Source organism: Musa acuminata, chromosome BXJ1-5 (assembly GCF_036884655.1).
Source record: "Musa acuminata AAA Group cultivar baxijiao chromosome BXJ1-5, Cavendish_Baxijiao_AAA, whole genome shotgun sequence".
NCBI classification, from domain to species: domain Eukaryota; kingdom Viridiplantae; phylum Streptophyta; class Magnoliopsida; order Zingiberales; family Musaceae; genus Musa; species Musa acuminata.
Window position 1 is genome coordinate 40450110 of NC_088331.1, and position 27380 is coordinate 40477489.

The 27380-nt window shown below is 37.5% G+C and overlaps 3 protein-coding genes across 3 annotated transcripts; 2 read left to right on the top strand and 1 right to left on the bottom strand.

Annotated features, from left to right (window-relative positions):
- Positions 1-1559: 1559 nt before the first annotated feature.
- On the bottom strand, positions 1560-18711 carry LOC135674285 (thioredoxin-like 3-3). Its single transcript, XM_065183997.1, has 3 exons — positions 18420-18711; positions 18267-18292; positions 1560-1944 (listed from the first exon to the last, which is right to left on the bottom strand). Exons 1-3 carry the CDS (start codon positions 18573-18575, stop codon positions 1725-1727), a joined length of 402 nt encoding a protein of 133 aa, XP_065040069.1. The 5' UTR covers positions 18576-18711; the 3' UTR covers positions 1560-1724.
- Positions 11342-14596, top strand: LOC135674283 (uncharacterized). The gene is made up of 4 exons (XM_065183996.1): positions 11342-12547; positions 12642-13451; positions 13530-13648; positions 13736-14596. The coding sequence occupies exons 1-4, from the start codon at positions 11578-11580 to the stop codon at positions 14189-14191; spliced, it is 2355 nt and encodes a 784-aa protein (XP_065040068.1). The 5' UTR covers positions 11342-11577; the 3' UTR covers positions 14192-14596.
- A 145-nt stretch (positions 18712-18856) lies between the features above and the next one.
- Positions 18857-27329, top strand: LOC135674286 (uncharacterized). The gene is made up of 8 exons (XM_065183998.1): positions 18857-19063; positions 22598-22671; positions 23213-23254; positions 23492-23533; positions 24600-24683; positions 26065-26152; positions 26894-26991; positions 27066-27329. Exons 1-8 carry the CDS (start codon positions 18871-18873, stop codon positions 27084-27086), a joined length of 642 nt encoding a protein of 213 aa, XP_065040070.1. The 5' UTR covers positions 18857-18870; the 3' UTR covers positions 27087-27329.
- Positions 27330-27380: the final 51 nt, after the last annotated feature.

Sequence of the window (27380 nt, forward strand, 5' to 3'; positions counted from 1 at the left end):
ACAGGCATTCGAGAAGTCTCCACAATCTCTCAGGATATCCAAAGTTTCACCTCCACCACCGCCACCACCACTGCTTACACAGTCATTGCAACTTCTACACCATGATCAGCTCCAAATGGACAGAAGTAACATGATAACTTCTGGTTCTGATCCGAGCTGCAGCTCCTCTGGTGGTAGCTGCACCCAGATCAGCTATGGGACAGTGTTAGAGTATGCCTATGATGGAAGGGGCTGTGAAGGAACGCAGGTAAGCATTGACAACTGCATCCATGATGGCCTCGAGGACACCAACAGGTTGTTGCAAGCAGGAGGAGGAAGCCATGTAGAAACTCCATTGGATTATACCTATGAGGAGATCAAGCATTTGCTGAACTACAATTCTGAGTGCAATATTAGCAAAAACCCTCTATGTTAATGACTCAATGCAGGATCATCTACATCTTCTGAGCAATCCTACTGTAATAGAACACCATGATATTTTTCTCAGAAGCATGCTAGCCTGGTGTTTGATGAGAGAAGACTGGCGGTTCCTTGGTTGAGCAGATATGGTATTGGATTCTTTTTACGCATTTGCTTGTGATTTGATTCTTCTTGTGGGTAGTACCTCGTCTGTCTGCTCCTGTTGCCTCAACTGTCAGCAGCAGTCTTCAAATCCACACATTATGCTCATATTTAAACCCATTTGATTGCATGGGTCTGCACAATCTCTCTTAATATGAATATATAACTTAAACTGTATTCAACTCAAGTAGATTTCTGCTTGAAGATATAGATGAATATTCTAGCCAGTTTGTATTGCATATGCTTACTTTGGTTTATCATATGGAATGGGGAAAGGGGCCTCACATTGTCAGGGATATATGCTTATCAAAGATTGACAGTGTGGAACGGAGATTAATTAGATTCTTGTTTTGGTTTGTAGCTTAAGACCCTTGTTCTTTATCAGATTAAGGATCTTACAGTGACAAAATGGACCTTAATTCTTGCCAAATGTAAGAGCTGAAGTTTTCAGAACATCTATTGTAAGTTTGACAAATTGCTTGTGGATTTGGAGCAGTGCATTATGAGGGGTGAGATAATGAGGGACTTTATTTGGTAAATTGTCACACACACACACACACACACACACACATATATATATATATATATATATATATATGTCAGATTCAGGTTCAATTAAAATGGACCAGTCCAAGTTAGATATTTCCTTGAATGGATAAACTTGGGAGACTCCTCTTTATAGTGTACAAACAAAGAGATATGGCCTGAATCAAGAATATTTCAGAAAATATACTGTCATCCTAACGTAATATAGAGTCTCAATTGTCCCAAAATATCAGTTATATCATTCGCAAAACAGATGGTTGTCTCCAAACTCCAACTCAATCCAAGTCCAACATGTTAAGCAGCAGTAAGTTTTGGCTTATTGTTTCAACAATTATAAATATGTGGTTTATCAACCAATACATTTGGTATAGTCACATTATGCAACAGTTGCAATGAAATAACAACCGACATGCCCTGTGCTACCAACAGATCATTATAAGAAACACAGGGAATAAGGGAAACATGATCAGAGATCACATAATCAACTTGGGCTTTGGATATTGGTTCACTCAATTCATACAATGCATTCATCAAGTAGTCCATGCTTTGCAAAGCGGACCAACAAGGATGATTCACACCTTTCCTATGAAGAACCATCACATATGAACAAGGACAGATTAAGAATGTAACCAGAGCCGGTCGTGTAGTCTCTCTTCTCCTGCACCAAGCATCTCATCAACTCTCTCTCCATCTCGATAAAAATGGAAAGTTGGTGTATAGCGTATGCTTTGTGTCGTTTCAGGACATTCATCAATATCGGCATAGACGAACATGAGGTTTTTGAACTCATTGCTCAGCTTACAGAAGGCCGGAAGGATCTTGGTGCATACTCGGCACCTACAATACATACAATACATGGTCAATGTGAGTATATTACAAATAGCAGCCAAGCCTGTAAACACATGAACTATGGTATCAATCCCAATCATAATTCAAAATTTGGGCTACTAGACTTATTTATCCCTTTTGGCCAAATATGTACCAGTGTACTAACACTCGACATACCAGTCAGTGCCAAGGAGGGGAGAGGAGTGCCAGACAGAAGGGCTGGCAGGTGCTTGACAGCAGCATGAAGCAAAACCCATTTTCAGTGTAGACGGAGAAGGAACACAAAATATCCTAAATCCTAATTTGTAACAAAAATACCATCCAGATTATGCAGGTTACTGAGTGTCAATTTGTGAATCAGATAGGGCCAGGCCAGGTAAAAGCCCTTGCTTCATGTGCCAGTTCAACCTAGGACCGGTAGATATTGACAGTACATACCGGTCCGGACAATATTTTCAAGCCATGGTCTTGATTATGTACTATTTCAAAAGTTGGTTTAATATTTGCATCATGTTGTCTCCACTCTTTTCCTGTATTATTTGCTCCAGTGCTAGATGGTATGTTTATTGGTCAAGGTCAAAATTAATACCAGCGTAATAAATTCATTAACAGCATTACCACCCAGTCCAAAGACAACATTTTATCACTCAGCATGTGTACCTTAAACAATACATTCCATCCTTATTATTTGGAGAGCTAAAGCATCCTCAGGACCTCATCCCTAAGATACTGGTTGTGCTTAGCCAATAACTCCTAGGTGGCCCATGTTTGATACATGAAGCATGCTTCTTCCATCTCAGTCTATAGTCATATTCCCCTCTTTCTACCCTTCAACTGGTACTGGCGCTTAACCAATGGAATCTTTGTCCATGAGCTGCACATGGCCAGGCCGTCTCAGATCTGGACTGTCAACTATCTGGACTGTGGCCACTACCTACCTTCTCCACACTCCCGTCCAAGTTGTATGAAGAGGGCATGAAACTACAAAAGTGAATAAGCAAATGGGGGACACGAATGTTAGGGTGATTCCTTATGTAACATGCATGTACATCTCTAACAAATAGTAGGAAAAAAGTGTATATTTTAGGATGTAACATCAATAAGCTAATGATAAAACAGAGAAAAGGATACATGATAGTAGCAAGACATAATGAACAAAATATTTCTTAATTTACTATTTCATATTGAGAAACCTATCCATCTTAAGCACCAAAAAATTAATCATCAACAGTACATAACACAGGACCCCAGTTGGCTGGTAATGGAAGTGAATCTACAAGCAATCTATTATATGGAAATGGGAACAACAATTATTGGAAGAAGGATGTAGCCAGATTCTTTCAAAAATGTGAATACATCTTAGAAGGTTCAGCTTTACTTTACAGAAATGATTTCGTTTGGGTTTGTCACGTGCAATCTTTTGGAACAATATTATCAAAATATAGTCTCTTCCTTTTGAAGTGATTTAGAAATACACAAATAAACTATATTGACAAATAGCATGTATTATGCTGACCTTTTTGCAGCCATGCATTAAGAAAAAAAGTTTTGGCCTCAATTTTTGCCCTAGGTTAGTAGCTATTACAACATATAGACTGGATATATATTTTTCCTGTATGGAAATCCATCAAAGGACGAAGGACCATACCCCACGTTGAGTATTTCTTAACGAGCAAAAATTTTCCAATTATGTTGATTTCATCCAAGGTTTCCTAGGATTACCATTGATCTTGTGGCATCATGTGTAATGCCCCCAACCCAATGGAGAGCCGAGGACCATACAACGCCGTAATCCTATAGGTTTCCCTATAGAAATGCAAGGTCAAAACAAGAACAAATAACTTCCACATACATCTATTACATAATCCAATAAAAAGTTAATCTACCAACAGGACATTCATAACATGCTCAATAAACTTAATAACTCCCTTAGAATTCATAACATTCAAATCCAAATAACATATACACAAAGTAATCTGAATGTACAATAGTACCCAAAACTTAATATTCTTTATTTCATATCTGTAATGAGCTATTCCTCAAATCTGAAAAATGTAAAAATAATCGTATGAGCAAACCACAATTTAGCAAATACCGTGACTCACATCCTAGCAAAACTAATCATAAATAAGTATTTTACTTAAGACACATAAGTTCTTTATGTATTCAATACATGTTTCAAAATGTACATTGATATCAAATAATTTCTTTATGCTTATATAATTTATTAAAACTTAAACTTTACATACATTTCAAAATCATAATTTGTTAACATAAAATGCTTGAATACTTTCCAAAACAATATACATGCATTTCAAATTACATAAAATGCTTACAATACTTTTCGAATCAAGATACATTTCAATGTATTTTCATAATTAAAGCATAAATATAGCTAATGTCATAGAGCATAAAACATTGTAGCACAAAGACTACTATTAATATAAATATAATTTAGGGTTCATTTACATAAACATAACTAAGGTGTACATGTCAGAATAGAAGTTATAGTAGTATCAATGACTACAATCACTTTATATCCTGTGACAAGACTTAAAATCATGTTTAACCCCCATGGTATAAATAACATGTATCTCTCTATGTTAGGACTTGGAAGAAACTAGTTTATGAACATATAACCAATCTATAACCCATCATGATAGGATTCAGATCATAGCCATACTGACCAGAGATAACTGTTATGTCATTGAAAAATAATATAACCATTACTTTTTAGAAAACTAAGAGTTTAAACAAATCCTTTTGTATATCATTTCAAAACTAATACAACCATATATCATTTGAAACCAACAATATTCAAACATTTTTTCAATCCTTTTCAAATATAATGCTTAACAAACATTTTCACATAAATTCAGACAATATAAATCAATAAATGCTTATAAAATAATAATTATTCAAATCATATGTTTTTTTCAAATTGTCAACATATAAATTCTTTGCAATACTTTTGAATAATAAAAGAACTTCTAATTCATGTAAATAATATGCATTTACAAATTCTAAACACATGCATTATTACTTTAGAAAATAGACAAGACGGTGCCTTCAGATACTTATTCTAATCGTATATATTTGATACAAACATATTCTGATCTTTCCTTTCCTTTTCCTTGTTTATTCCAAAATAATCATTTTCCCTTCTTTTATTTCCTTCACAATATAAATATCAAATAATCAAAGAACATCACAATTAATCAAGTTATAGACCTACATACTAATTTGATAAATAAGAATATAATGGAATTCAAAAACATACCTAACACAATTTTTTGGGCTTGATTTGAATTTATTTGATATCAAATCAAATTTCTCAATAATTTTTCTCTAATTTTTCTTTTATTTTTTCCCTTTTTTCTTCTTCTTCTCTTTCTCCTCTCATATCTTTCTTTTTCCTCTTCTTCTTTTCTTTCTTTCTCTCCTTTCTCCCTTATTTTCTTTCTCTTCTTCTCTTCCTTCTTCTCCTCTTTCTTCTTTTTTCGTCTATGTTTCCCTCTTTCAATCTCTCTTCTTTCTTTTCTTCTTTTCTTTCTACTTACATGATTTCCTATTTTTTCCTTCTTCTTCCTTTCCTCGCCTCTTTCTTCTTTTTTTCTTCTTCTCTTCCTTTCTCCCTTCTTTGTTCTCCGACAAGATCCCCTCCCTCTTTCCTTTTCTTTCCTCTTTCTTCTTATCCTTCTTGTTTTCTTCCGATCCATTTCTTTTCTTCTTATGTTTCTTCTTAGTCCTTGTAATTTTTTTATTCACAATTAGGTCCTCGAATAAAATTAAGGATATTATATTATGTAATATTCATCATTTTATCTACGGGCCTAATTGTAAATATATAAAGTATCATGGTCTAAAATGCAAAACGTCATCCACCGCTTCCCATCACCTCTCTTCTCGTAACTGCCTCTCTCACGAGTACAAGAGAGGCAGATGAAGCGTGAGAAAGACATAGAAAGAGGCAAGCAAAGGAAAAGAGAAGGAAGGAGAAAGGAAAGAGAAAGAGAGGATCTTGGGGAAGGAGAGAAGGGGAAAAGGAAGGAGAGAGGAGAGGAGAGGAAAGGAAGAGAGAAAGATGGGGAGAGGCCTCGATTGTGAGAACAAAGGAGAGAATGAAGATAAAAAGAAAAGAAGAAGAAGAGAAGAGAGAAAGGAAGAGAAGAATAGAAAAGGAAGAAAAAACAAAAAAGAGGAGAAGGAAATTGGCTTTGGCATAGAGAAGAGAGAAAAAAACAAATAAAGGGAATAAAGTAAAAGAGAAATTAGAGAAAATATATTGAGGATTTGATTTGATATCAGATGAATTCAGATCAAGCCCAAGAAAATTATATTAGGGAAAATGGTTATGTGGATAAAATAAGAAAAGAAAATGAAGTATCTGTTAGGACTCTAGCTAGGAGATTCCTAATTGAGAGGGACATTCATGTAAAACCTACCTAAGCCGACCCCTATTAAAGAGGTGAAGTGACCGGCTAGGGTTAGGAGGTTATTTCTTATAGAAGAATAAGAAGTTGTAAAGGAATAGGATTCTTGAGTATGAGTCATATTAGGAGTTGGTTAGAAGTAGGAGTCTTAAGTAAGAGTCATATTAGGAGTTAGGGTTTAGAAGCCCTATAAATAGTCATGTATTCCACCTCTTTTCAGAAGCAATAGATGAATCTTTTCTACAGCCTTTGAGTAGCAACTTGGAGGGAGGAACCCCTATAGAGTTCCAAGGAGGCTGATCCACTAAAGAGATCAACCCCAAGTTTAGAATCTGCAAGGGTTCTAACACCTGGTATCAGAGCAGCGTTCTTGGCATCTCGCTGCCCTTCCACAGCCATCCATCAACCCTCCACAACCGCCCAAAGCATTTCCCATAATTGCTTAAGAGATCGTTGCCAAATTTCGCCGTCATCTCCACCACCACGGATCATCCTTTGATCTCCCCGTGAATTGCAACAGGTTCTAGTTTTCTACCTTACTGTAGCTGCAATTTAGTTATCCTTATTTGAAAATCTCAAAAAAATTATTCCTATATTGCTGCATAAACTTTTCGTCATAAAGTTTTCATCTCTACGACGAAAGATACATTGCAGAATTCCAACCGTATAGCATTGTCTGTTTGATCTTGCTACTGTATTTTTTCTATCCAAATCTCTATGAAATTTTTATGACATCTTTGACACTTCCTAATAGCAGATTTTCCTTTGGTTTTGTCAAAAAATTCTCAATATAAACCATTGATATTTTACATCTAATCTGCTATACTTGAAAATCTGCACTGTAAAATTTTCGCCGCATAGCATTGTTTTTTTTATCTTGATACTACGTTGTTTCTATCCAAATCTCTACGAATTTTTTATGATAGCTTTGACACTTCCTAACAGTGGATTTCCCTTTGGTTTCATCAAAAAATTCTCAATATAAACCACTGATCTTTTACGTCCAATCTGCTATATCTAAAAATCTGTGCTGCAGAAAATTTCAGCCGCATATTGTTGCCTTAACCCATCTATTTGCAATCTTTTTTGAATGAAATTTCTTATACACTTCATAGATCATCTTGACTTCCATCTAAGATTGATCTATTAAGAAAATTCATCTCTAAAAACGATTTTATGTTGCTGCAAATTTTCGTCATAACCCGCTGAAATTTTTCGACGAGAATTCTGCAATCGTAACTTGCACCCATTTCCTTGCTGTTATACTGCCGAAATTTTCTTGATTAAATTAGATATCCTTGCTGTCATATAAACTGTGTTTTTGCTATCAATTCCCTCCTCTATTCTCTCAAGTTTTTGGTGGAAATTACGTCGAGAAACCGTTGTTTCTTCGACGACAATTCTACTCTTACAAGACAGCGCATACTTGCTGTAACTTCCACTGATTTCTATCAAACCTTTGCTACCATCTACCACAGATCCAAAACATTCATCCACAACCCTAAAACTCCACCAAACCACACCCTCAAACTGCACCCAAAATAGCCACAAAACAATCCTAAACCGTAGCCTACATCCACCAATCCACCAACCCTTTTGACCATCACCTCTCTCAACCAATACATGCCTTTAACTCGACAACAAAAGAGAGATCTTAACATCACAGATTTGGCGGCATATACTATGGCATCTGAGGAGGTAATCAATGCTAAATTTGAAGCCTTCGAGATGCGAATTAAGGATAAGATTCGGATGCTCTTTACCGAACTCAGATTGGGCCGACTACTAAGCCCGAAGAATTCACATCAAGGAGAGAGCTTTGCCCAATTACACCAAGCCCGAAGATATGACTTCCAAGAGAGGGGAAGCTCTATGACCAACCCCAACTATCCATGCATGAGAGTGTACTTCCCTAGATGGGAAGAAGGAGACCCAATTGGTTGGATCTCGCGCGCGGAGTGATATTTTCGATACCATAAAACCGCGGATGCATCTATGGTGAAAATTGCAGCTATACATCTTGAAGGGGATGCTATACAGTGGTTTGACTGGTTTGAACATACTTATGGAGTCCTTTCATGGTGACAATTCAAAGAAGGACTGCTGATCCGCTTCAGACCAACCGATTACGAGAATATTGACGGACAACTAGTAAAGATCCGACAAACCTCTACCATTCAAGAGTACCAAACCAGGTTTGAAAAGTTATCTAATCAAACTCATGATTGGTCTCAAAAACAGCTATTGAGGACCTTCATTGAGAGCTTGAAGCCGGAGATCCGAGGAGAAGTTAAAGTGCGACAACCGTATACACTTATGGCAGCCATCTCTTTCGCACAACATCAAGAGGAGCAATTGAACCATGAAGCTCGGAGGACTAGGGTCGCTACTCAACCAGTAATATTGAAGCCCTTAGCCCCCCTACTGTCGACCAAGTCCCTACACCAAAGAGGTTAACAAGAGAAGAGCTTCGGGAGCGATATGCGAAAGGGTTATGTTGGCATTGTGACGAGCCGTGAGCATCGCTGTAGTAAAGGGGGACTTCTTATGATTGAACCGATAGAAGAAGAGATCATTGAACATCCAAAAGAGAGCCTTGAACATGAAGAAGAAGATGCAGAAGAAGAGCCACAACCAACCGAAGTTACGGTACATACACTAGCTGGCTACTCAAACCCGCAAACTATGAAAGTTGGAGGCCTTCTCAAACAACAACCGATCACTGTTCTCATCGACAAAGGCAGCACTAATAACTTCCTAAACAGTAAGGTTGCTGTCCATATAAACTTACCTATTGAGAATTGCAGCAGGTTTGTCGTTAAGGTCGCCAACGGACGGATTTTGAAGTGTGATCATAGGTGCCCGCAGGTGAAACTGTTGCTGTAGGACCAAGAAATAATTGCAGATTTCTTCCTCCTCCCTCTTGATGATCATGAGGCCATACTCAGAATTAAATGGTTGATGACATTAGGTGATATTTCATGGAATTTTATACAACTAATTATAAAATTTTACAGTAAGGAGAAACAGGTGATACTGCACGGGAAACGTGAGGGCGACGTAAAGACGATTTGAACACAACAAATGGAGAAGGTTTTGCATAAAGCATGCAGCGGCTTTTTGGTACAACTTGAGCAGCAAACTAAGGGAGAGCCAACAAAATTTGAAGATCCAAATCTACTTCCTTTGCTTGCTGAATTTTCAGATATATTTGACGAACCGCGCAACCTACCTATTACCCGTCGGCATGATCATTGTATAACGATTCTTCCAGGCAACTCTCCAGCAAATGCTCAGCCATATCAGTATCCACATCTCCAGAAGGATGAAATAGAAAGGATTGTAAAAGAGATGCTCAAAACAGGAGTTACTCGGTCATGTTGCAGCCCCTACTCTTAACCGGTGCTCCTCATACGAAAGAATGATGGAATATGGCGATTATGTGTTGATTACCGAGCTCTCAATGGCATAACCATCAAGGATAAATACCCTATTCCAGTAGTAGATGAGTTGCTAAGGGAGCACAAATCTTCACAAAGTTGGACTTTCGATCCAGGTATCATAAAATACGAGTATGCGAAGAAGACATACCGAAAACCACCTTTTGAACACACAACAACCACTATGAATTTTTTGCTTTCTTCAAAAGAAGGTGAAATATCTTGGACATATCATATCAGAGGAAGGTGTGGTAGTAGACCCCTTTAAAATTAGAGCAATGCAAAACTGGCTTACCCCGAGGAACATAAAATTGCTACATGGCTTTCTAGGTTTAACAGGCTACTACTGCAAGTTCGTGAAAAACTATGGAGAGATCAGTGCACCACTTACTTCCTTACTGAAAAAAATGTCTTCCAATGGTCGGACAGAGCCTCCGCTACCTTCGACAAACTTAAGGCAGCCATGACGACGACGCCGGTGCTAACACTACCAGATTTCAACCGACCCTTCATTATTGAGGCCGACGCATCTGGAGTCGGAATTGGAGTCATTCTCATGCAAGATGGTCGACCACTCACATGCACTAGCAAGGCATTATCTCCCTCCCATCAAAATAAGTCAACATATGATAAGGAGATGCTCGCCATTGTGCCAGTGATTGCAAAAGGCGCTCGGGCGCTCGCCTAGGCGCTCGGGCGAGGCGAGGCGAGGCCCGAGCGCCTCGCTAATGTCCCAGGCGGCGCGCTTCAAACAGGCGCCGCCTGGGCGCTCGCCCGAGCCCAGGCGCTGGGCGCTTCGGGCGAGCGCCTGGGTAAACCAAGGCGACCGAACCAGAATTTTAGGTCTGGTTCGGTCCTGGTTCGGTTATTAGTTGGTTCAATCGAACCAACTAAACCGATATAACCCCAACCCTAACCCTAACCCTAACCCAATACTAACCTGCTGCCGCTGCCGCTCTCGATCCCGATCCCGATCCCGATCGCGATCTCGTCGCTCGCTGACGCTGCTCCCGCTGCCGCTGCTCGCCGGTGTCGCTGCTCGCGCCTCCCGCGAGCCTTCCCGCTGCTCGCGCCTCCCGCAAGCCCTCTCGCTCCTCGCGCCTCCTGCGAGCCCTTCCGCTGCTCGCGCCTCCCGCGAGCCCTCTCGCCTCCTGTGAGCCCTCGCGCGAGCCTTCCCGCTGCTCGCGCCTTCCTCTCCCTTTCCCTTTCCCGCTGCCGCTGCCGCTGCCGCCGCTTGCCGCCGCTGCTGCTGCCGCCGCTCGCCGCTACTGCTGCTGCCGCCGCTCGCCGCTCGCCGCTGCTGCCGCCGCTCGCCGCTCGCCGCTGCTGCCGCCGCCGCCGCTCGCCGCTGCCGCCGCTCGCCGCTGCTGCCGCCGCTCGCCGCTGCTGCCGCCGCCGCCGCTCGCCGCTGCTGCCGCCGCCGCCGCTCGCCGCTGCTGCCGCCGCCGCTCGCCGCTGCTGCCGCCGCCGCTCGCCGCTGCTGCCGCCGCCGCTCGCCGCTGCTGCCGCCGCCGCTCGCCGCTGCTGCCGCCGCCGCTCGCCGCTGCTGCCGCCGCCGCTCGCCGCTGCTGCTGCTGCCGCCGCCGCTCACCGCTACTGCCGCCGCCGCTGCTTCCTCCTTTCTTCATCAGGCTCAGTATACTCTTAATATTAAGTTTATTTGAATTTTAAAATGATTAATTTTCTGTTAATAGATTAATAATATATTATTTTGATTTTAATGTTATTAATTTTTATTTATTTGAAATTATTGTTAGGTTTCAACATAAATGGCAAGTGCAGAAAGCAACTCAATAGAGTCTCCAATGATATCAAAAAAAGATCCTGCGTGGAAGTATAATTATTTGAAGGATCCGAAAGATCCTAATGCAGTGACTTGCATATTCTGCGATAAGACTACCAGAGGTGGTATTTTTCGTGCAAAACAACATCTAGTAGGAAATTTCAAGAATGCAGCAGCTTGCAAAAAATGTCCACCTGAGGTAAAAGAAGAGTTGCTGAATTATATGAATGAAAAGAAGACACAAAAGAATGAATCTTATGGGAATTTACCAGAAGACAATGTTGAACATATCAGAGATGAAGAAGAAGATTATTCTACGAGTATTAACCCAAGTGAAAAAAGAGTATACGACAAAAAGGGAAAAGAAGTTATGAGTACTAAAAAAGGTAGAAAAGGACCGATGGATCTATATATGCTTCAAGGATCCCAGAAACAACAAGGGCAAGCAGGAGGCTCAAAATTGAGACAAACAAATATAAGTGATGCTTGTGATAAAGAAATAAGAGGAAGAACAATTCAGCACATTGCTCGCTTCTTCTATCAGGCTGGTCTTCCCCTTAGTACAACTCGTTTAGACAGTTTTAAGGATATGATTGAAGCTATTGGAAGATATGGTGCAGGATTAAAACCTCCAAGTTATTATGAGATGCGAGTTTCATTGCTGCAAAAAGAGTTGAATTATACAAATGACTTACTAAAGGGTCATAAAGAATCATGGGCAACACATGGTTGCTCTATTATGTCAGATGTTTGGACTGATAGGAGGCGCAGGAGTATAATTAATTTTATGGTTAATTGTTCTTTAGGGACTATGTTTGTGAAGTCAATAGATGCTTCATCTTTTGTAAAATCTGGAGACAAGATATATGATTTACTTGACAACTTCGTGGAAGAAATTGGAGAACAAAATATCGTTCAAATCATAACCGACAATGGAAGCAACTATGTTTTAGCTGGTAATATTCATCTTTTGATTTTGTTAATTATTTTATCTTCAATTAAGTGTGTTAAACTCTTAAGTCTTATCATTTTTGTTATCCTTTGTCTCAGGTAAATTGCTTGAATCAAAAAGACAACACTTGTATTGGACTCCATGTGCAGCACATTGTATTGATTTAATGTTGGAAGATATTGGAAAGATCTTAGCAATCAAGAAAACCTTAGAAAGGGCAATTTTTGTTGTTGGATTTCTTTATAATCACATTGGGGCTTTGAATATGATGAGAGAATTTACAGGGAATAAAGAATTAGTGAGACATGGTGTTACCCGATTTGCTACTTCATTCTTGACATTACAGAGCGTGCATCGTCAAAAACATACTCTGAGAAATATGTTTACCTCTGAGAAATGGGTGACAAGCAAATGGGCAAAAGAAGCAAAAGGCAAGAGGGCTGCTGATATCATCTTAATGCCATCCTTTTGGAATCATATAGTTTATATATTAAAGGTAATGGGCCCTCTTGTTCGAGTCCTTCGATTGGTGGATAATGAAAATAAGCCTGCAATGGGATATATTTATGAGGCTATGGATAGAGCAAAGGAGACGATTAAAAGATCTTTTAATGAAAATGAAGAAAAATATGAGAAAATTTTTACAATCATTGACGAAAGATGGAATTGTCAACTTCATCGTCCCTTGCATGCAGCAGGATATTATTTGAACCCTGAATTCTTTTATAAGATTAAATCTGTTGGATTTGATGCAGAAGTTTTGGGTGGGTTATATCAGTGTGTTGCAAGATTAGTTCCCAGCATTGAGGTTCAAGATAAGATTATTCATGAATTATCTTTATATAAAAATGCTGAAGGTTTTTTTGGAATTCCAATTGCCGTTCGATCCAGGACAACTACCTCTCCAGGTATTAATAATTTGATATAATTAATTTCATATATATTATGTTACTATGTTATTGCTAATAATAACATAAATTTTGCAGCTGAATGGTGGAGTCTATTTGGAAATTCCACCCCGAACTTACAGAAATTTGCTGTCAAAGTACTTAGTTTGACATGTAGTGCTTCGGGTTGTGAGCGAAACTGGAGTGTCTTTGAGCATGTAAGTATTACTAAATATTTTTATTTTAATTAATTTATTTATTTAGATATATGTATTAATATATTTTTAAATTATATGACATGACAGATTCACTCGAAGAGAAGAAATCGGTTAGAACATCAACGATTGCACGATCTTGTTTACATAAAGTATAATCAAGCTTTGAAGACTCGTCATGATTTGAAAAATAGATTTGATTCAATCTCATTGCAAGATATTGATGATTCAAATGAGTGGTTAATAGGAGAAATGGGTGCTAACTTGCAAGATGCTGAAGACGAGCTTGTATTTGAAGATGATAGATTGACGTGGGGAGATGTGGCAAGAGCTTCAGGTGCTGGAGAATTACAAACATATACAAGACAGATGTCAAAGAGAAAAATGAGTGCAAAAGCATCAAGCTCGGCTCCTGCTATTGTTGAAGACATAGAGAATGAAACATATCTTGATGAAGAGGAAGGAATCGAAGAACAAGAGGAAGAAGACGAATTTAATGAAGATGATTTGTGTGAAAATGACGATAATATTGATTATGATGAATGACTTTGATGTAAAATGTTAATGTTTTGAATTTTGAAACTTTTTGTTAATGTGACATTGTGATTTTGTATCTTAGATTTTCTTAATTTAATAGCATATTTTTATTTAAAATTTTAAATAATTATATTTATTAATTATATTATATATTTTTATATTTTAGCGCCTCGCTTCGCTCGGGCGAGCGCCTGGGCGAGCGCCTAGCGCCTCGGGCGTTTTTGGACCTTGGCGCCTTTTGGCGCCTAGCGCTTTTTAAATCACTGCATTGTGCGTGCAGCAATGAGGTGGAGACCCTACTTGATTGACCGACGATTTCAAATTAAAACCGACCATAAAAGCCTCAAGTACTTTTTGGAGCGAAAAATATCATCCCCTGAGCAGCAAAAAAGGGTAATAAAACTTCTTGGATTTGATTATGAAATAACTTACAAAAAGGGGAAAGAGAATGTTCTTGCAGATGCGCTTTCGCAGCTACCCGAGCAAGTTGAAGTTTCGGTCGTTTCACTTCCAACCAGCGACTTTCTTAAGGATATTAAGATGGAATGACAGGAAGATTCAGAGACTAGTAAGATTATAAAAAAATTGGAGGAAGCACCAAGCCCCATGGCTCATTACAATTGGGACTCAAAAGAATTACACTATAAGGGACGCATTGTGCTTATGATAAATTCTACTTACATCTTCACGAGCAGATTTTGGACAAAGTTATTCCATATGTAGGGTACTAAATTGAAAAGGAGTATGGCATATCACCTACAAACCAACGGCCAGACGAAAGTTGTAAATAGATGCTTGGAGACAGCCCAAAGCCACCCACCAAATATGACTACCCAAGGAGAACTTCAGACTCAGCCAAGTGCCATTATTGATTGACGGATCGTGACTCGACGACGACGATCCACTACTGAATTGCTAATACAATGGGCAAACCTACTAACAGAAGATGCCACTTAGGAGAACTATGATGACTTGAAGATCAAATTCCCAAAATTCATGAATCGTCAGCCTCGAGGACAAGACTGATTTAAAGAGGGCGGGTTTGTTATGACTCTAGCTAGGAGATTCCTAATTGAGAGGGACATTCATGTAAAACCTACCTAAGCCGACCCCTATTAAAGAGGTGAAGTGGCCGGCTAGGGTTAGGAGGTTATTTCTTATAGAAGAATAAGAAGTTGTAAAGGAATAAGAGTCTTGAGTAAGAGTCATATTAGGAGTTGGTTAGAAGTAGGAGTCTTAAGTAAGAGTCCTATTAGGAGTTAGGGTTTAGAAGCCCTATAAATAGTCATGTATTCCACCTCTTTTCAGAAGCAATAGATGAATCTTTTTTGCAGCCTTTGAGCAGCAACTTGGGGGGAGGAACCCCAATAGAGTTCTAAGGAGGCTGATCCCCTAAAGAGATCAACCCCAAGTTTAGAATCTGCATATCATTAGAACAGTTATTGTTTTATATGTATTTATTGATTTATATTATCTGAATTTATGTGAAAATATCTGTTCAATATTATATTTGAAAAGGATTAAAAAATATATGATTATTGTTGGTTTCAAATGAGATATCATTTCATAGGTTTTGAAATGATATGCAAAAAGGTTTATTGAAGCTCTTAGTTTTGTAAAAAAATAATTAATATATTATTTTTCATAAAATATAAAAATAATTTATTATTTTTCATAAAAAGGTCCAATTGACCCATAATTGAGTTGGCCCAATTCCAACCCAATTATGTGCTAACTACGAATTCTAAGATATTCACTAAGCTAAATAAGTCCGTAAGTCTAGGTTTCTTCCGGCGATCTTCCGACGAACTTCCGACGATCTCTCGGCAATGTTCTAACGGACTCCCGACAAGCTCCTGGACTTCACGACGATCTTCTTGGCGAGTTCCGACGAGCTTCTTTGGCAAGCTTTTGGACTTCTCGGTCAATTCCGACAGAACTTCAGATGAACTCCCAACGAAATCTCGTTCTTGACTCCGGGACTTCATTTTGCTTTATGTCTTGCTGTCGTAGTTAATCTTGCACGCTTAAAACCCACTTCGATCTAGACAATTATTACAAAGCTTGAATCAAGTGTTGTCCAGCATGTCATTGGTTTATCGACGCTTCGTCCGATTATTCTGCGCATCGTCCTCTCTTGCGGCCTATTGCCCAATCGGTCAGTTGACCTCCGCAACTCCGATTTCCTTGGCGCAATTTCTGCTCTTCTCGGTCTGATGCCCAAACCCATAGCCCGAAGCCTATTGTCGATACGTCGACCGATCCTTCGACTCGATATCCAATCGTCTGACATGTTTTTCTCTGGCCCAACATGATTCTTTCTGCTTTAATTGTCTCTATCTGATTTAAAGCTTCCTACATTACTCAAAACGCAGACCAAATCATAAACGCTATCAATTGGTTTCATCATCAAAATCTGAGATTCAACAAGTATTTCAAAAAGTTTAAATATTAAAAATTTAGAAAAGCATATCATTAGAATAGTTATTGTTTTATATGCATTTATTGATTTATATTATCTGAATTTATGTGAAAATATATGTTTAATATTATATTTGAAAAGGATTGAAAAATATATGATTATTGTTGGTTTCAAATGAAATATGATTTCATTAGTTTTGAAATGATACACAAAAAGGTTTATTGAAACTCTTAGTTTTGTAAAAAAATAATTGATATATTATTTTTCATAAAATGATAAATGAAAAGTTAGTATGATTATGATTTAGACCCGACAATGGGGGTTATACATTGGTTATATGTTTATAAAGTAATTTCTTCTAAAGGCCCTGACATAAGGAGATATATGTTACTTACACCATGGGGTTAAAAATGATTCTGGACCTTAACACAAGGATATAATGTGGTTGTAGTCATTGATACTACTATGACTTCTGTTTTGACGTATATAGTTTAGCTATATTTATATTAATGATAGTCTTTGCACAAGAATTTTTCATACTTTGATATGTGACATTAACTATACTTCTACTTTCATTATGAAAATATATTTTAATATATTTTAATTCGAAAAATATTGCAAGCATTTTATGTGATTTAAAATACATGTATGTTTTTATGAAAAGTATTTAAGTATTTTATGTTAATAAGTTATGATTTTGAAATACAAATAAAGTTTAAATTTTTTATAAATTATATGAGCATAACGAAAGTATTTGACGTATCCATGCATATTCCAAAAGTATGTATTGAATGTATAAAGAATTAATGTATTCTAAAAAATGCTTATTTATGATAAGTTTTGGCTAGTATGTGAATCACAATGCTCGTTGAGTTGTGGTTTGCTCATATGATTATTTCTAATTTTTTATATTTGAGTAGCTCATTTTGGATATGAAAGAAAGAATGATTTAAGTTTTGAGCTATTGTACATTTAAATTATTTTGTATATATGTTATTTGGATTTGAATGTTTTGAATTCTTAAGGATCTGTTGAATCTATTAAAATGTCATGTGGGTGGTTTGAATTATGTATTTAAATGTACTATTAAAGTTATTTGTTCTAGTTATGGACTTGCATTCCTATAGGGGAAACCTATAGGATTGTGACGTTATACTGTCCCTGACTTTTCGCTGCTGGGGGCATTACATCATGAGTTAAATTACAATGGTTTCTTGTAACTCCCTAATATCCGATAACCTTTGTGTAATTCTAATCTTAACCTCAAATGCTGCTACCTCTATTTCTAGGTTATAGCAATCATCACAATTTAAACACAGATAGTCTTGTCACTTAGCAAATTGTTTCTAGGACTGTCAGCTATCTCGACTCTGTGATTCTTCATTTGTGATTCCATAATACATTAGGCTTGTCTCAGTTTTACTTGTGATTCCATAATTCATTTTCATATGTTCTACTTGTATAGTCTTCTTCCAGTCAAGTCTTGCTTAATTTATGCATAAATTTTATCTTCATTTGAATTTCTTGAAAACTGCATAGCCAATAACTTACAAAATATGGAACAAGAACAAAATTCTACAATTTAATTAGGACAAGAAAAATCACACCAAAAGGTTGCAATCCTTTTAATAAATGCAATCCTTATAAGAAACCATGACATACCAGGAAGCACCGTAGTACACGACAGCCTGCAAAAGGATACCAAAGATTTGGCATTACAGTTCGGTAAAATCTCATCTCTTCCACTTCAAAATCTAACAACATGTATGAACAAGATAAAAAGAAGAGTTTTTTTTTTTTTTTTGGTTTACTGACAGAATTCTTGGAGGATTTAATGGTTTGCAAGGAGTCTTTGAGACGAGCATCGCTGGAGGCGCTGCTGAGGTTACCATGGCGATTGGTTGGGAGTCTTAGACCGGTTTCTTCCTCTCCACTGTCCTTCTGCAACTCGCCCTTTCCTTCTTCCACCATCTCTCTTAGAGTTCCCAGGACAGCAGAGGAAGAGGGCAGCTCGGCGGTGTAAGAAAGGAAAATTGAAGCAAAGCACGGCGCCGACGATAGAGGAGGGCGAGGGAGATCTGGAGAGGCGAGGGAGATATGGACTGCCGACCAAGGACGGAGAGAGAAAGGTGGGGTTTTTCAAGGATTGAGCACATCCAACGTTTGGGCCTTACATGATCGCTACGGGCCGGCCCGGCCCGGACCAACAAGAACGGATAAGAGAGCCATATGGCATCGTGCCCTTTGCGGATCGAGGAGCAAGGGAATGGCTACTACAGTTACGGTGTCTAGCTTCAAGTTTCCATCGTCTTCCGGTCGATCCTACAATACCCGAGAAAACATTACCTCTGTAATCGCCTCCGCCTATGGTTCCACTTCGCTTGTCTCTTTGCCAAAAGTAAGCACCTCAGCTGCCTCCTTGAGAAGGCGCAGGAACTTACCAGGAGCGTCCTCTGAAGGTGATCCAATTCTTGAAACTGATTTGAAATTGCTGATAGACAGTATAAAATGCTTAAGCTCAAGTTACTAATATTACACTCATCAAGTCCTTATAGATTAACTCAAATCTTCTTCCACTTCCGATGTGGAACCAAATTGAAGTATTACACAAGTAGCAGTGGATGGGGATATTACTTTGACAATGCTACTGGGACTTATGAGCAGAATTGGAAACTAATTGAGTCCTAGTGACAAATAGATTATGTTGCAAAGAAAACTATTCTTTAAGAGTGAAGGAGAAGGGTTCAGGGTTCTTTGGAACAATAAGTTATAAGGTAGATTTTTCAATATGTAGTTGTGCAGTTCTACCGTTTGCAGTCGATTGCTAAGAGGCCATGAAGATTAGTTGTAAGTTATTCGCATGTTATTAAGATGGTAGGTCTTGTTGTTATTGCTTCAACTTCTAACATAGTACTTAACAAGCAAATTGAATATGGGATGATATGTGGAAACACTAAATATCTGTTAAATGCTTGTCCAAGAAAGTATGGTCATCACATATTGCTGGAGTAAATGTGTGGCCAAAATGAACTAACTTAACTCGAAACAACTTATACAGCGGAGTGTTTTATAAAACATTTGAGACTATGAGAACTGATACTTCCAAGACCTTTATGAATTATGATGTAAATGTGTTTAAACTACCTTATTAGGAAAACATAACAGCAATGTTAAAAAACACTCAGTTTATTTTCTAAAATTAAGTCAGAACACTTTCTTAGAAAAATACTCAGTTTATTTTTTTCTCTGTAAAACTCTATTGCTCTTTAACCATCGGATGAAATGGTTTTTTGCCATTCATCCAAATTGGCAAATTAGAAGACACAAACCAAGTTAATTCTCTTTACCATGGAAGAAGCACATCATAGTTGGACACCAAGGTGGATACTGCCAGATGGCAGGTTGCTGAGGTGATCTCACATGGCATGGTGAGGAAACTAAACATGTAAATCAGAAGGGAAATTGGGAATGTTTCCAGTAGGATCCTTTAACGCTCAAGTCACCGTGACATGAGATAAAGAATGCTAAAAGTGAGGAGAGAGGAAATAATCCTTTTTATTGGAGGAGGTCCCCTTTATAGTGTTGAAAGTTGAAACCCCTAATAGTTTGTCTGTCAGAGAGATTTTCTGTATGTGGACTGATGTGGGGCATATTTCATTTTGATTTGGCAATGACATGGTGGATCAGTTGATTGTAAGAAAAATTGTTTTGGTTGTAACCACACATCTGAAGTGGCATTAGATCCACATGTCGCTTTGTGGTTGGCAATATTTGATGTACCACTTGAAACAGTATGAAACGGGCGGTCACCGATATGCAGACCAGCTTGTTTTGGACAGTGCACGGGAAAAGGGTCAAGTATCAGCCAGCACAGGTGTTGTATTCACCAAGATGGTCGAAACTCATTCTGTAACAGTCGATACAGGTTGGTATCTGTCGGAATTTGACCGATACCAACCTAAATCGATCAAGTTTAACCCCAACGATCAAATTGACCATTGGGACCTCTATTGGGGCTTTAAGTCCCCTCCTTCCCCCTCTTTCACTCACTCTCATTTACTCATTTTCTCTCCTCATTCTCACTCTTTCTTACTCTTCGCTTCTAACTAAAGTTCCTTATAGGTGATTAGTGCTAATCAAGCTATTGATTTGGATAAAAGAGGGATCCAAACTTGGGATCTAATGAAATTTCTATCCAATTTAAAGGAATTTAGCTTCTTTCTATGTTTTATTTATCATTTTATATAATTAGAGGCATATTTATGCATATTTACAAAGATTAAATATGATTGGGCCCAAATTCGGGGTATTTAGGGTTAATCACAACCTTATACTTTTTTTTATGCTCCATATACACTATATTCTTAATTAAATGTAATAAAATTGCAATTAAATTAGGATAAAAAAACCTAAAAAAAGATGTTTTGTGAATTTCTGGCCATTTTCAGCCTTTTTCCAAAAATCTGGCATATCGACATATTGCTGGTACCAACGGTATGCACCAATCTGCCTCCACCAGTCAGCACAAAATAGCAGTCCTTGGTGGTTGGTGCGACTCATGATATCTGTTTTCTCTCACATCACCATCATACTTGCAGTGGTTTTGATCACATCTCACTATGACCAACACTATCTATTACTGATAATCTAGCTAACAATCTTCTTTGCTAACATTTCTTTTGATATTCAAATTCTAATATATCAACAACTTCGAATCTAGCATGGGTTTGATAAAGTGTCAATATTGTTGTTGCCTTTCAGCAGTGATTTCAATAGGTGCTCGGGCGCTCGCCTAGGCGCTCGGGTGAGGCGAGGCGCGGCCCGACCGCCTCGCTTCATGTCCAGACGCCTCGTTTTAAAGAAAGCTGCCTGGGCGCTCACCCAAGCCCAAGCGTCGGGCGCTTCGGGCGAGCGCCTGGGTTAAACCAGGCGACCGAACCAGATTTTTAGGTCTGGTTGGTCTCCGGTGCTTTAGTTGGTTCAATCAAACCAACTAAATCAGTGATATTAGGCTCCCTCTCGCGATTTCCCCGACTTCCCCAACCCAAACACTCGTTATTTTGTCACCAAAATTTTTTCAACGCTGTCGCTTCTCTCTGCTATCGCTGCCTCTGTCACTGCTCGCCGCTACTGTCGCTACTCGCAGCTACCACAATCGCTGCTTACCGACTGCTCGTCGCTATCATAATCGCTGCTCGCCGCTGTTGTCGTCACTCGCCGCTCCCATTGTCGCTCGTCGCGGGAAGCCGCTCCTGCTGTCGCTCGCAACTCTCGCTGTCGCTCGCCGCTCCCGCTCTCGCCGTCGCTCGCCACTACCGCTGTCGTTGCCTCAACAGCCTCGGTCTTCTCACACTCTTCTCACCATACTGTTAATAGTATATTAACAGTATACTGCTAACTGTATACTACTAATAGTATTTGTATTTATTAGATTAATAATATATTATTTTAATTTTAATACTATTAATTTTTATTTATTTAATAGTATATTTTTATTTAAAAAATAAAAAAAGTATGCTATTATGATTTATTTATTTATTATGATTTTGTACCCAATTTTCTTAATTTAATAGCATATTTTTTATTTAAATAATTATATTTATTAATTATATTATATATTTTTATATTTTAGTGTCTCTCTTCGCTCGGGCGAGCGTCTAGCGCTTCGGACGTTTTTGGACCTTGACGCCTTTTGACACCTAGCGTTTTTTAAATCATTGCCTTTCAGTTAAATTTACTAATGGTTGCTAAATGATGACTGTATGAAACATATATAGAGCTTATTTATGAACGATGATAACTGCGTAAAGTTCCTAGAGAAAGATAATCCTACATTTTATACTACTTAGTAAAAAAAAGATGATCATCAGTGTGTGCTGTTTTTTGTCCTATTATCTGCTAAATTGTTGGGAACTATTGCTTATTGCTTTACATTTATGTCCTTTTTAGTGATTTATCTTGATCTATTGTAATGATACTTTTCAGCATTGCAGGTATTCCTACTGAATTAGCTGAAGACCCCAAATTTGTTCCTTTAAGTTCTGATGACCCTATCTATGGTCCACCAGTAAGTTTCCAGTAGATCCAGTGATGAATAATTAAATAGGACTTCAATTTAGAAAGAAATATATTGGAGAGTTCCATCCCCTCCTTTTTCTTTTTCTTTGGCTCAGTGCAATAATTGCTTTTCATGTGTCAGGATTCTTGGGTTAAAACTTTTGAAGCATGAGGAAGTTATATTTTGCTACAAGCTAACACTTTATTTGGAACTATTTATCTTGGTTTTGGATAGTGTCACTTTCAATGTTAAAATCATTCATCTGTTTCTTTTGTTAACACATGCTGATGATTATTTTGCTTATACATGTTTTTGTGAACCAAAAAAAGCATATGATAGAGATTTCTTCCCTAATATTTAAAAAGAAACATGATCAGTTTTGAAAAGGTTTTTTATTATTTTTTTAACTGATATTGTTGGTTAGGACTTCGTATAGATCTTTGTTATCTCATACATTCACAGGAAATTTGATTTACTATTAGAAAATCCTCACTGAATTTCTCAGTTTTTGGAATCTTAACACTTTGGTTAGATTCTTTTCCTTGTCTAGGCTTTACTGCTTATGGGATTTGAAGAAGATGAAATGGAAAAGGTATTCGTCTTCCTCAGCTCTCTCTTTAGAGTTCAAGTATCATGCAAGAAAGAGGACTTGTTATAAAAGATGCTCTTGTGGGTTGCTTAAGGCCTTGTTCAGTTTCACTTTTTATAAAAGAGGACTTGTTCCTTTTTTATGCTTTTTCAACCCAAGGCTACTCCATTTTTCCTATGCTAAATTTATCTTTACCTGGTGACTTCACTTGCCCATAATCTACATTCCATTCTGATGCAGATTCAAATGCTTCTAAAAGAGCTTGATGGTGAATTTTTGAAGGTAATTCTGAACAACATCAGTTTCTTACTCTTCTTTTTCTTTTTTCCTTTTCTTTGTTTCTTTCTTTTCTCAAGGGCTAATGTATGTGAGCTCATTTGTTGCATTAGTGCATTTATATGTTAGGTTGAATTATTCTTTGCCCAGTGACCATATAATTAAAAAAATGACATATCCAATGCACTAGGCTTTCACCAATGTAATGGGAGGGTCAATGTATGTAGGCCTTACCTCTAAATATAGAGAGGTCGTTTCTGTGATTTGAACCCTTGTCTCCGAGGTCATAAAATGACCACATAATTGGCGTAAAGCAATCCAATTTCACAACTAAAAAGCATGTTTGTTATGACAAAGGTTACTTTAGGTAGGACTATATATGCCACCGAAGAAGCCATCTCTATTGCCATAACTGATACAAGGTGGCTACTTCACTACTTCTTGGACTAAAGTTTTATGTGCCATCTGTTATCCCTTTCAAATTCCATTTACTTTCCATCAAAGTGTGCATTTAAACCTTGATGTGAGAGTCTCATCTGTATCAATTATCAAGGAGAAAGATAAATCAACATTTCTAATTAAAGAGTCCATACAAAAGGAAAACTACAGATTCCACAAACAGTGATCAAATTTGAATATTAATTATTAAATTCCATTATATGTTGAATATTTGTTTGTAACTTGATTATCACAAATATTTTCGTTGGGAATTTTCCTATTGATATGGACTTATTATCAAGCTGTATAAAGGGACATCTATCCAACCAAACTAGTGCATTTATAGATACTGCCAGGCAGACACAAAGATACAATATAACAGCACAATAGTTCAACCCCTTTTCCCATCCATAGTGCAGTCAGAAGATATTACTTTCCGGCAACACCATAATTTATAAAAATATAGTTCACAAAATTAGGTTTCTACTCTCTTAGAACAAAGGTTAAATTCACTAAATGAATGGCTGCATATGAGTAACTATACTTACTGATAGCTTAGTAGGATTTACATTCTGTTTAATGTTTTCGATTCATTGTGCTAATCCAGATATCGGTTTCTTCTTCTTTGTAACAGGTTATTTATTGTACTGAGGATATGATTAAGCAGACAGTTTGGGATGCAATGCACACTGAACAGATCAATTTAGTAGATGTTAAGGTCAATTCCCTGACAAATTGTAATACAACTTATCATTGATTTATGTTTGCCATTTTCATTATTTTTACTCATTCAGCAACAACACCAATTATTTAGGGGAGAACACCAAATGGTTTATAGCCTAATATAAATGTTTAAGCACCAGTATAACTTAAAAGCTAGTTCAAGATCTTATACTCATGCTTCTTCTCTTACTCTAGATGGAACTCTCTTCTTTCCTCCCATCCTTGATACTCATAATGACTCCTCTACCTATTATCTTTTTAAAACTGAAGTGAACCCCATGTCTTTCTTTATCAGAAAGTGCTTACTTGTTTACAGTTCACCTAATATATTAGGTTATAGACCAATATTATGTTCTGGTCTCTGCATAAATAATTTCTTGGCAATATAATACTAATTTTTGTTCTCCTAGAATGTCCCTCTGACTTGAACATGTTCCCCACAATAATTAGTCGTCACATTCTATTATCATTTCCACTTGCACGTAGGCATGTGATCTCCCATTTATTCATGAACCACATGTTATCAACTTAACTTTGTATTTGATATACAGAAAGTCAACCAAATTTATGTAAATTATTTCACGCCATTCTCTGTGTTATAGAGAAGCATACACTTTTTACTGCTTTAGTTAGAACATATGCTTCAACTTGGTCATCCATAGTACCACTGGCCATCCCAGTCAGACTCAATGCACTTGTTTTTTATATTGTATAAGTGCACCAAATGTGCTAAGTCATCAAATAAGGTTTTTATTTGAAGCTATTAGGTCATGGGCAATACCAAATTTCACCTGTTTTCTTTCCTGGAGAACAATTGGACCTTTACTTCTGTACTTTATTTACCAATCTGATACTGCCATTCTCATATGTCTTTAACAATTCAGAAGTTACATGACACACAAGGAAACAAATATATTATATATATATATATATATATATATATATATATATATATCAAGAGCACTGTGATTCCATTCAGTTTTTGTTTCTTATGACTAAATGTGATATTAGGTGCTTCCTACCAAACTGTAAATTTTCCTAGAGATTATGTTCCTAATGATTATGTCTAGGTTATCTTTTTGAATGAATTGTAGTATTTTACCTTTCAAATGGCCTTTGTACTTTCCCATTTTTGAATACAGTTATACCAAGTGCCAATGGTAAACATGATTTCTTGATATCTAATGTTGTGTCTTATTGTTGTTCCCATTATGTCCTATGTTCTCTTCATCATGTATGAGATTTAACATTCTTGATTACCCTTGAAAAGAAGAGACTTTACTTTCACGATTTTGTGAAAGGTGTGGACTATATTTGTTTTTTTTATAAAGAATGCTTCTGAATTTCTGTTATAACTTCTTTTCTCTCCATTGCAGATTGCGAAATCTTTACCCAGATTATGCATTTTGTCAGGACTAAGTGGTGAGGAGATGATAATGTTTATTGATGCATTTCCAGAAATTGGTATGTAATCAAGACTCGAGTCCTTGAATGTGCATAAAATAATCTCTTCAAAAGATGCATTGCTACGTCCCAGCTACTCTATGTTCCAATTTCTTTTGCCTGTATCCTATTTTTAGATAACTCTAACAAATATAAATAAATTTCCAACTTCTGGAATGTAGTCTTACCACAGATCAAGATGAACATTCGAAAAATTCAATATTTTGTTCTTGTAATGCACAGAACTGAAACCAATTAACTATAACTTTGTACAAAATAGATAACACGGAATTTGGTGAACACCAAATTTTGGTACAATTTGTTCACTCTATGAAGAAGATTAAGAATGAGGTTACAAAGATCTTTGTGACAGGTACCAAGAACAGACAGTTTCAACTCTAGAACTATTCATTTTGATTTTCTACTGTTAGTGGGTTTGCTAAATAACAATCTCTTGCTACAGAGGTGAAATTGAAAGCCAGGAAGGAAATCAATCTAATGGGACTAAAAATTTGTTAATGCATAACCATTAGAATCTCTAGATTTGTGGGAGGAACTTCTTAGGTTTGATTCTCCACCAGTATCATCAATAATGATCCCTCACTGTTCCAACAGGTTCAGATCTGCAGTAGTCAAATAATCCCTCTATTATTGTTGATTGAATAGGTTGTTGTGATTCAATAGGCAGTTTGCTCATTAAACGCTTACACATTATCCAAGATATTAACTTCACTACCAACACATACTGTTGCTTCTCTTCAGGATTGCAACCGGCGGTTTTTGCAGCCCTCGTTCCTAACAGCGCAGATAAACTTCTTGGAGATGTTATCGACGAAATTATGGGGGATCATGAAATGATGGTTTGTTTCTGGACTTCTTCTCTGATTTGTACATCTAAATTTGCATACCTCCTAAACAGTTCAGATTTCTGCAGTCAGGAAAGCAGTCAAGTTAGTTCTTGTGACCATCGCAAGCTTGTACGGCACAAATTGATGTCGAGGTTGATGGAGCTATAGATGGAAGAGCTTCAGGACGGAGCGGGACTTCATCCTGAACTTTTGTAGTGATCAAGTAGATAGTAAATACACTACTGGAGCAAACTAAAGCTGTACACATTCTCATGCATTCTGATGCATGAGGACTCATGGCACTTATGATGTGCTTGTTAAAATGTTAATAAGGGTTGCCCTCACACAAATTTGTGTGCATCATCATCACTAAGACAAGTATTGTAGAGTAAAACCTGGGC